At 41.6% G+C, this 11,269-nt stretch overlaps 1 protein-coding gene across 1 annotated transcript in view; it reads left to right on the top strand.

Annotated features, from left to right (window-relative positions):
- Nucleotides 1-803: 803 nt before the first annotated feature.
- The window catches only part of COCH (cochlin), a 13,469-nt gene continuing 3,003 nt past the window's right edge, over nucleotides 804-11,269 (top strand). Inside the window, exons 1-10 of the mRNA XM_024732668.1 lie at nucleotides 804-837; nucleotides 932-982; nucleotides 3,089-3,245; nucleotides 4,095-4,228; nucleotides 4,746-4,808; nucleotides 5,560-5,604; nucleotides 5,703-5,850; nucleotides 8,582-8,685; nucleotides 9,397-9,623; nucleotides 9,800-10,316. Of these exons, the coding sequence (XP_024588436.1) occupies nucleotides 804-837; nucleotides 932-982; nucleotides 3,089-3,245; nucleotides 4,095-4,228; nucleotides 4,746-4,808; nucleotides 5,560-5,604; nucleotides 5,703-5,850; nucleotides 8,582-8,685; nucleotides 9,397-9,623; nucleotides 9,800-10,316 (1,480 nt within the window). The remainder of the gene's footprint in view (nucleotides 838-931; nucleotides 983-3,088; nucleotides 3,246-4,094; nucleotides 4,229-4,745; nucleotides 4,809-5,559; nucleotides 5,605-5,702; nucleotides 5,851-8,581; nucleotides 8,686-9,396; nucleotides 9,624-9,799; nucleotides 10,317-11,269) is intronic.

Genomic DNA, 11,269 nt, shown 5'->3' with positions numbered 1-11,269 from the left:
ACCACCACTCCCCAGCCCGGGTGAGGCCGGCTCCCTCGGGCAGCCACGCCCGGTCGCCGCACGTCGGGCAACCTCCCCGCGCGCTCCCGCCGCCGCCCTACACTCGTCCCGGCTCCCCTGACGCCGGGGCCGGCGAGGTCCCCGGCCCTCCCCCGGGCTTTCGCGTCTCCCCCGGGGACGGACGCGGCATCCAGGTGGCCGAGTCCCGCGCCGCGGGGGTGGCGCCTCGGCGTGGCCTCACCCCGGGACGGAGAGGGGGTGAGGGTGGAGCTGGACGGCCGCCGCCCGGTCCCGGGGGACCAGCTCCCAGCCCCCCTCTCCGCGCGCGCCCCCCGCACAGTGCTCATGCGCGCGGCCCAGCCTTTATAGCGGCCGTGGGAGCCGCGCTTTCTGCACTCGGGCGCAGCCGGGCAGATTCGACTCAGGTGCAGAGTCCCCGGCGTCCGGCGCGGGCGTGCGGGTCCCTGACGCCTGCCTGTTCGTGCCTCCCCTTTGTCGCTCCCAGCTTGTCTGTCTGTCTTCAGGGTGCACCCTCCTCCTGGTCCGGGGTTGCACCTCGACTCTGGGTTTGGCTTGATTTGCAGCCGGAGCGTCGCCTCCAGACTGAGAGTGGCACGAGCTCCCGGGCAGCGGCCTCTTCGGTCTCCTCCTCTCCTCGGCCGCCCCTGGGTTTCCGAGGGGTGCGGGATCCCTGAGGGGGCGGGGGGCGGGCGCGGTGTGGTGGGGACGTAGGGGTCTCCGTTCTCGGGGAGCCTCCCTTGCATTCTCCCTCCCTCCCAGGTCCGAGCAGCCCCTAGGCTACCATGTCTGCAGCCTGGATCCCGGTTCTCTGCCTTGGTGGGTACGCGCCCCTCACCGCCCTCTTCCCCTCGCACCAAGCAAGGTGGAGGTGGAGGCTGGAACCAGCCCTCGAGCTGTCCTCTCTTCGCAGGTGTCTGTCTGCTGCTGCTGCTTCCAGAGCCCGCGGGCAGCGAGGGAGCCGGTAAGTTGCGGGTTCCCGGGTCCGGGAGCAGGGCTCTGTCCCGGGGTTGCGAGGGGCTGCGGGCCAGCGCGTAGGAACGCACTCAGATGGAGCCCCTGGGCCTTGGCCGGGGGCTGGAGCTATAAGGGTGCAAAGGTTGGAACTGGCGCACCCCATTCATACCTACAGCCCATCTACTCCGGCTTACCCATTTCTCCCTCGGGAAGGGGCTCCTGGGGTCCGATGGGGACGTTCTTCACAAGGTGCGGAGAAGGAAGCCTCCATTCATCCACACCCACAACCCCGGAGCTTCCTCTGCCCCCAGCAAGCCGAGCAGCGGCAGCAGAATTGGGGGTGTTCGTTGAGCCCCACTGAGGAGCGCCGTAGTCCTGGGTGTTCCGCGGAGTTTGGGGTCAGGGAGAGACCTTCAGACTGTCAGAGAGACAGAGAGAGGCTTCGGGAGTGAAAGAGAGGCTTACGTCGTTGTCCCATCTTGTTTGACCCCCTCGCTGTGTTTCCAGGAATGACCCCTATAAAAAAAAATAAATAAAAATAAAGGCAGCATTTACGGGCCCATTTCATATTCGAGAGAGTCTAAAAGGAGTGTGTTCCACACGTAGAAGTCCGAGTAAGGGTGTGTGGTTCGGTGTGTTTTATACAACATAAAAATCAAACTCTTTTTCAAAATCTATCCTTTATTTTTCTTGAAAGGAGAAAGGAAGGTAAGTATTGCAAAGGGCTGTATTCAGTGCCCCCTCACACAAACACACACTAAAGTCAGTGTTGGCAGCTAAAGGCAGAGCCTCTGGTGCCTCGAAAATGGGAGGAAAATTAAGGCTGTTCGCTAACAGGTATGAAGCTCATAGGTATGAGGCTACTGTTCTTGGTAAGGATTTTAGCTTGCCCAGCAATCTAGAGTGTTTCAGAGCTAAGGAATCAGCATTGTACCTTTCATGGCGTCCTGCCTTCCTTTCCATGGAGGTGTACAGTCCAGGGCTGGGCACAGAGGGCTCTTAGAAGAGGGTCCTTGCAAGAGGCAGGCTTCTCAGTGGGGCAGTATGACCAGACAGCACTACTGTCTTGGAAAAAGAAAAAAAAATTTTTTAATGATTAACATCTGTTTCAAAAAGGTTTGGAAAACATCTGTTTCAAAAAGGTTTGGATAACCACAATTTCCCGTGTTTGGAAAATGGTATTTAAAAACATTATCCTCAATTTAATAGTCACAGTAAATTGATGAATTAATATGTTGTATTAAGTTATCTTGTTACATGTTGCCAAGGGCTTATCTCTAACATCTTTTGTAGTAAAAACTATGATTATTAGGTTGACCATGTAAAACTTGAGAGTATTAACAGTGCTTTCTAAAACTGCATTCACTGCCTGATATATCTCTCTGGACAGATCTGGAGCGGAAATAAGCAGGTTCAATTCAGATTAAAATGCTCCATTTTGAACGGACTAACTTCTCTGTTTCCTGTCCTGCAGGAGTTACAGAATTTTCCTTGGGCTGTGTGACCTTGGGCAAAATAACTCCATGGCTTTAATTACTTCAGCTGAAAAATGAATGATTGAGCTAAATGACGTTCTGTAAAGTGAAGCACTTTTTACTGGTTTGCTTAAATTAAAATATAATTTTAATGTGCTGCATTTGAAGAAAACTGATATAAATGGCCCTCAGAAGCAACGGATGACTTAGATTTGTGCATGTTTCTATAAAAATGTTCCTCAGAGGTTCAACCCAGATTTAATATCTTCACCTCAAGCAACTATGTACACAGTTGTAATCAGAGTTGAGGTTCTTATATTTCTAGAATGAATTTAATAAATGGTCAGTGACTAATGTTATTTTCTAATTCTGATATATTTCCAATTATGTATCTCCAAACTGATAAGAACTAAAATTCTCCCATTAGACTTTACAGTGTCTGAGAACTAGATTAAATTGGAAAACTGATTTTTGGCTTGCTAAAATCTGGAATGGTATGGAACAATACTTACATCAATATTCTTAACAAGAAGTGTAGAAATTAGGGAAGTAAAATTTCAATCTCATATTCTAGTTCCCCCACCACCACTTCCCTAAATGTCCTAAGAATGGTTTTTACTTCTCTCCTTTCTCTTCAGTTCCCATCGCTATCACATGCTTTACCAGAGGCCTGGACATCAGGAAAGAAAAAGCAGATGTGCTCTGTCCAGGGGGTTGCCCTCTGGAGGAATTCTCCGTGTTTGGGAACATAGTATATGCTTCTGTATCAAGCATATGTGGTGCCGCCATCCACAGGTAAGCTCCAACATGCCAAGGGGAGAGAAATGCAAGTGTGATTATTTCCCTTTCTCTTTAGCCATCTGGACACCCCCTCCCACCTTTTCTTTCTTTTGGTACCAATTTTGGCCATAGAAGATGGATACATTTTTAAGGTTTTCCTGGATATCCTTGAGTCACCAACTACATAAGGGAAGCTTTCTGACTAAAGGCAAATTGCATTATTTCTGGATAGCTAGAGTCCTGTGATTCTAAAAACATTCCTAATCATGTACTATATTACTGAGTTTTTACTGTATGACAGCCATTATTTTAACTTCCACGATGACTCTACAGCTGTACAAGGTAGGTACAATTTTACCCCATTTTACAGATGAGGAAACTGAATTCAGAGAGTTGTCAAGTATCTTGCCCAAGGCCACCACTGTTAGCAAGAGCCAGAGCTGGGGCTGAAAGCCCAGGTCTGCCTCCAGAGCCCATATTCATCACCACTCTTCTGTCCTGTGAGAGAATGGCCAGTATGACACTTTTTTTAAAAAAAATGAAGTTCAAGGAGATGTAGTTAGGGTATTTTAGAAGACTGTTTGGCACTCTTAACTCTGATCCTCTGAGCTGTAGGGAACAGGAAACTGCAAGTGTGTCCTTATTAATACTTAAGAAGTTTCACAGCACAAAACCATTTCCCTAGGTGGATTCTGTACCTGGGTAAGCAAGTTTTTAAAAAGGTTGACAGCATCCTTAGATGGCTTCCCTGCTGAACTATTTTCTTGATTAATCAGAATAATAGGTGCAGTATGGCAATATAAGTCAGTCAAATGCCCCTGAAAAAGTGTGGATAGAGTCTCAGCTGTTATTCTTGTGTTGCAGGGGGGTAATCAGCAACTCAGGGGGACCCGTAAGAATCTATAGCCTACCAGGTCGAGAAAACTATTCCTCAGTAGTTGCCAATGGCATCCAGTCTCAGACGCTTTCCAGATGGTCTGCTTCTTTCACAGTGACAAGTAGGTACAATTAAAGTGTTCTTACTTTTGTGTAAATATTGTCTCCCCAACCCCCAAAAAAGTTTTCTGCTTTTCTCAGCTCAACCTCTTTGACTCTGATGGAAAAACTTGTGATCAAGACTGGAAGGGTCAACTGTGGGTTAGAGTCAGGGGATCCGAAGGGTTAAGGACACACTCAAGCCAAACTTGGGTAAATGGGAGGAAAATTATCTTGCTGTCAGAAGATGGCAATAGAAAATTGAATTGCCTGCAGTCAGAATGCCCTGACATTTACCAAATAACCCTAACTCAAAAAAACGGGTGAATGAATGTGAACTCATTTTATGGTGATCTTTTAAAAATACGATACAACAGATGAGAATCCATTTTGTTTCTTTGAAACTAGCATGCAGCAATTACTCTTGCAATTGCCATCACTCTATTACATTTATCATCCTATAGAACCCTAAATTAGATTCATTATGCTTTGATGGTAAGGAAGGAAGAGGAAAAAATAGTCTTCTCTTTATTTTAACAGAAGGCAAAAGTGGTACCCAGGAAGCCACAGGACAAGCAGTGTCCACAGCACGTCCAGCAATAGGTATGAAATATGGAACCTATCTCCTAGTTGCCTGGCACAGCATTAGGAAGTTATAAATAAGTGTCATTGATAAAAGCTTTCCTTTTTCAAAATATTGAAACACAAAGCAAATACCTTTACTGGTATATTGTATAGGGAAACTTTCAATTTTATATTTCAAATTACTTATTCTTCTTTTATTTTCATTGATAAACTCTACTGCTAGACATTCTCTTGAAGTCCTACCATTTCTCCCTGATTTGATAAACTATGCCTAGAAACTGGTCTAAGTAAAAGTACCATGAAAAAAAAAAAAAAAAAAAAAAAAAAAAAAAAAAAAAAAAAAAAAAAAAAAAAAAAAAAAAAGTACCATGAACTTCTAGTTCCATTTGTCATATGAATAAAAGAAATGAGTGCGTGTCTATTTGAGAAATAGCCAGGGATCTCCCTTTCTAAGACTGTGGCAATTTTAAAGTCAAAGAAATGAAGAACATTAGAATCTAACTCTGAGTTTCCAATCCTACCTCAACTGTGGGTTTGGGATATCAAAGTCCTGGATTGGAGGCATATTAAATATGTAGGTCTACTACAGTCCTGACTTGTTTTTTTGTTGGGGCATTGCTTCCCTAGTCCAGAAAATCATGAGGAAATTATTTTTTTTTAAAACTATTTTCAAGAATGACGCTCCTTATCATGAGCTTTTCCCTTGTGGGTCTCTTTCTATGGAACTGTCTTCCTTTTGCTAATGCCAGGTGCTTTTTTTTTGTTGCAGGTAAACGACTAAAGAAAACACCGGAGAAGAAAACTGGCAATAAGGGTAAGAGTCCGGATATCCATTTGGGAATATAACATTTTCTCTCTCTCCCTCCCTTCTCTTGAAACTGCTAATGGAAAGACTTGTTTGGGTGTTCACAGACTGTAAAGCAGACATTGCATTTCTGATCGATGGAAGTTTTAATATCGGGCAACGCCGATTTAATCTACAGAAGAATTTTGTTGGGAAAGTGGCTCTAATGTTAGGAATTGGAACAGAAGGACCACACGTGGGCCTTGTTCAAGCCAGGTACCAACCTTGTTAAAATGGGAGGAGACTTGAATGATGTCTTGAATGATGAGAAATGATCAGTCCTTTTAGTGGGTACATACATTTCAGTTCAATATAAACAAATTGAGGTGTGGACAGTCTGGATTCCCAAATTATGAAGTCAGAATTTAAGACTGCCTGAGCAGACTGGGTAGGTATAAGTGCTTCCTTTTTGGAATGAAAGGATTTAGAGAATTATATGCTATCTATTTGAGGACCAGAAGATAGGCTAAAAGTCTTGTTGCTCATACAGATTACTTCTGCACATCTGCTCTGCTCAATTCCTAATTTCTCTTCCCTGAAGGAGGAAGCAGTGATGTTTATTTCTCCTATTTGGTCATTATTCTTTTTAGCTCTTTCCATATTCCCTTGATTGGAAATCTGAAGCTTAACCTTTTATTTATTGTATAGTAGTGTTTATTCATGTCTTTTAGGATTATCACATGCTCATTAGAGAAAGCTTGAAAAACATATAAAACACAAAGAAAAAAAATTTCCCAAATATACCCCTCTGAGATAATCAATGTAAAATGTTGTATTTCCTTTCAGTATTTTAAGAAAATATTTGATGGTACATATGTGTGTAAAAAAAAAAAAAAAGCTCAGATTATATCAAAAGCTCAGATTATATCAAAATACTGATGCTCACAATACTGAGCATTGTGAGCTCAGTATCACAAATATTCTTCAAAAAATGATGTTTCGTAATGTTCCTTAGCATGATTTATTTAACCATTCTATTGTTTTTTCACAATTACACTGTGCATCCTTATGTCATCCTTGTGCCATCTCTGATAAATTCATTTGGCTAGATTCCCAGAAGTGAGATTGGGTCAAAGGGTTCTGACATTTTTTTGTGTGTGTGTGTGGTACGCGGGCCTCTCACTGTTGTGGCCTCTCCCGTTGCGGAGCACAGGCTCCGGACGCACAGGCTCCGCGGCATGTGGGATCCTCCCGGTCCGGGGCATGAACCCGTGTCCCCTACATCGGCAGGCGGACTCTCAACCACTGCGCCACCAGGGAAGCCCGGGTTCTGACATTTTTAAGGCTTCTGAAATAAAGAGTTAAATTGCTTTCTAGAAAGTTGATTCCGTTTAAACTACTATCAGCTGTGTGTAAGAGTGTCACAAGTAGGATTACAAATATTTATATTTCTATTTGTTCTTATCTTGTTTTTTACAATTGGTTCTTAGAAATTTTTTTGGTGTAAGAATCATTAACTTTGTTGATTTATACATAATTTAACCATTGTCCCATATCTTAAAAAAATGAGCTTCTTATTCCATTCATTTGTGATATCAATTTATAACTTTAGACAAATGTTTCTTTGATCCATATGTTAATTCTAACATCTTTTCTACAATGCTTTGATTATTATAGCTTTATTGTATATTTTAACATCTCATAGGGCAAATTCCCCTCAATATTTTTCTTCTAATATTTTTTCTTTGCTGTTTTTACCTAACTCTTTTTCAAGAGGAAAGCTACACTACTTTGTAGATGCAGACAAAGACTAGCTTCTTTATAAACTTCCTGATTTATGATTTTTCTATTTTAGGAAGAACATTAGAATAGATAAACTATGTCAAGAGTTTATATTTAAGTAGAATAAGAGAATGTCTCATTAAGGATGCAAAAATAAGACTAAATCTCATAAATAATAATTTGGATAGCTGATAAGTGACCATAAAAATGAAAAGGTTATCGACTCATGAAAACTGATTTTGTGACCCAACCATTACACCAAGTATACAGAAATCATGCCACCAGGTATGCAGAAATACAATGAGTGCTATTTCCTTCAGAAATCTTGACTTAGTGGCAATTGATAATGCTAAGATCTTAAAATTTTGCACTGATGAAATTTTGACTTATCTAAAAGTTTTAAACACAAAAATTGTGCTTTAACTAATTGTTTTCACTCAACATGGTCTCTAATGAACACAGAGTAAGTTATAAAAGCTGAAATTCTTTTACTATTAAATATGAAAAATCCCAAATCTATTAAAATACACATAATTGTAAGATTAGCAAATGTCAATATCATTTATCATAAGATAAATTCAATATTATAATACTTTATAATTTGTTTCCTTGTAAGTTTTCTCATTTTAAAAATGTTGGCCTTAGTGTCACTGAAATTGCCTCTTCTGACCAGAGACCTGGGTTAATAGACCCAGACTATTCAGGGCTTCCAAGGTCCCCCACTGGAGCAGACCTAGACTTACCCCCAGCTATGTTCCAACTATCTGGTGCCCATCTCTGCAGATTTCCATTAAGCCCAGTGCCGTGAGCCACCCGGTTTCAGGTGCTTCATATAGTTTAGGAGCCAGACAAACCTGAATTTAAAATGTGGTTATGTTTTGTTGGGTAAATTACCTAGGTGTTCTGGGCCTCCATTTATGTAATAGGGATAATAATTCCTACCTTGTACAGTTATGATGAAATGAGATTATACATGTAGTATGTATTTAGCATATTACCCAGAATACAATAAACCCTCAAGGTAGCAGTTGTTTTTGTTACATTTTTTGAAAGAACCCTAAAAATTCAAGTAAGGATGCAATATACCCTAGTTGGCTGTATGCTGTGGAATTAAGAAACTTAGGTATTGTCCAATTTAAAGACTTTTTTAAAGGTATATAATATTGCTTGTTTGTTTTACATTTCCAATTCTCCCTGGATAACATTTTTTCCCTTTTTTGCCTAGTGAACATCCCAAAATAGAATTTTACTTGAAAAACTTTACATCAGCCAAAGATGTTTTGTTTGCCATAAAGGAAGTAGGTTTCAGAGGGGGTAATACCAATACAGGTAAGTAGACTTTGGCATCTGGGATGTAACACAGAGAGGGTTATGAATGATGAGACATGTAAGACAGTATTATGCTATTTTATATAAGGAGAAGTGAAACTCTTCTTCCTGGCACTGATCTTGGTTAGGTCTGCACTTGATATCTGAGATATTTAATTTATAATGGAAAATGTACCAAAGGGTTTATTGGTATTGCTCATTTTAAAAAATATAAGACGTTGTGACTTATAATCCTCAGGTAGGGCAGATGTCACTTTAGAGAAGTACCTGTTTAGAATATTTAAAAGAAGCAAAGATCAACAGACTCATCTAATGAATGCAGATGTGACAGAAAGAACTAAAATAGGGTGCTGGACCTTCTGAGGGGAGACTTCTTGTTCTGAGCCTGTAGAGGTACTCGTCAGTCACTAAGGGGCTAGACAGAGAGCACAAGTACAGAAGTGGGAGTCAGGTTTATGTTTCTGACTGGTGATTGATGTAAGGAAAGGAAATGTAACGCTCTGGGAGGTAGGTGATGGAAGAAATGTGGGTTGTGAAGACAAAAAATAGGCATGATGGATAATTAAACTTTCCCATCTGATGCACGTGTTAAAGAACTGAGTTCTATATAAGTTAAATTCTTAAACTTGGAGGCATCAAGTTTGTACAGGGAAATAGAAGTGTCATTTTAAGCAGTGGTGCCGTTCCAGTTTGCTTCTTTTTCAAACCTAGGAAAAGCCTTGAAGCACACCGCCCAGAAATTCTTCACAGCAGACACTGGAGCGAGAAAAGGGATTCCCAAAGTGGTGGTGGTATTCATTGATGGCTGGCCTTCTGATGACATTGAGGAAGCAGGCATTGTGGCCAGAGAGTTTGGTGTCAATGTATTTATAGTTTCTGTGGCTAAGCCTATCCCTGAGGAACTGGGCATGGTTCAGGATGTTGCATTTGTTGACAAGGTAAGGAATTGAGAGTGTCTTCTGTTATAGTAGTGATTCAGTTTGGGACCTCTAGGCGTAGTGCTGACTGGACCATATCTGGATTAACTTTGAAGATTCAAGATTTAATGTTTTCATAATTTTAAAGAAACAACTTTTGATTCCTTTGGTTATTTTTTTTGTGTCTCTCCCATTAGGCTGTCTGCCGGAGTAATGGCTTCTTCTCTTACTACATGCCCAATTGGTTTGGCACCACAAAATATGTAAAACCTCTGGTACAGAAGCTCTGCACTCATGAGCAAATGGTGTGCAGCAAGACTTGTTATAACTCAGTGAACATTGCCTTTCTAATTGATGGCTCCAGTAGTGTTGGAGAAAGTAATTTCCGCCTCATTCTTGAATTTGTTTCCAACATAGCTAAGATTTTTGAAATCTCAGACATTGGTGCCAAGATAGCTGCCGTACAGTTCACCTACGATCAGCGCACAGAATTCAGTTTCACTGACTATAGCACCAAAGAGAATGTCCTAGCCGTTATCAGAAGCATCCGCTATATGAGTGGTGGGACAGCTACTGGTGATGCCATTTCCTTTACTGTTAGAAATGTGTTTGGTCCCATGAGGGACAGCCCCAACAAGAACTTCCTGGTAATTGTCACAGATGGGCAGTCCTATGACGATGTTCGAGGGCCTGCTGCTGCTGCACATGATGCAGGTAAGGTCCTTGTCCTTTGTCTGGGAAGGGAACTGGGGAGAGGTTCAGTGAATTTTAGGAGTAAATATAAACTTAAGTGTTTGTTTGATTGAACAAACATCTACAGGATGGCAGTCATTGTTCTAAGAGTTTTACCCAGTATTAACTGATTTAATTGTCAAAGCAGCCCTACTAAATCTTATTCTACAGATAAGGAAACAAACTTTCCCAAATCACACACCTAGTAAGTGGTGAGGCCAGTATTAAAATCCAGGCAGGGATCTCCCTGGTAGGCCAGTGGTTAAGGCGCTGCACTTCCACTGCAGGGAGTGTGGGTTTGATCCCTGGTCGGGGAGCTAAGATCCCCCATGCTGTGTGATGTGGCCAAAAAAGTAAAAAAATAAATATTTTGTAATCCTCTAAAAAAACCCAAAACAAAACCCAGGTAAGTGTGGCTGAATCCTTACCTAACCACTGCATTTTGGGGAGAATTGCAATGAGAGCTATGTCATATGTCAAGGAAATGTTACAGGTGTTCATGTTTGGCTCAAACTTGGAAAATATAACCCCTCAATTACAGTTTATCATAACTTACTATGAATCTGCTATTTGATAATTTATCCTTTATTTAGTAGTTTTCAGTCTGCCATGAGTTTTCTAAGATCACCAATTAAGACTTTAACCCTATTCCACTTAGATTTCCTTTTCAGTGTCTTTTATCCCCCTTGAGATAATGAAACACTTATAAAAGGGTATAAAAAGGTTCTTTCTCTTACCCCAACCTTAATATTACCTTTGGTAAAGGCCATTAGTTCCTGAAGACATTAGCATGTGTGTTGCTGAGATCAACAGGCCAAGAAAAAGCGGAGGTTCCCTTTCCTGGGATAAAAACGGAGTGATTGGGAGTCCAATAATATATATATATATATGTATATATATATACATATATATATATATATATATATTTTGCGGTA

This window comes from Neophocaena asiaeorientalis, unplaced genomic scaffold, assembly GCF_003031525.2.
Source record: "Neophocaena asiaeorientalis asiaeorientalis breed wild unplaced genomic scaffold, Neophocaena_asiaeorientalis_V1.1 scaffold216, whole genome shotgun sequence".
Lineage (NCBI taxonomy): Eukaryota > Metazoa > Chordata > Mammalia > Artiodactyla > Phocoenidae > Neophocaena > Neophocaena asiaeorientalis.
Note: the sequence above shows the minus strand (reverse complement) of the source record. Positions and strands in the feature narration are given on the sequence as shown.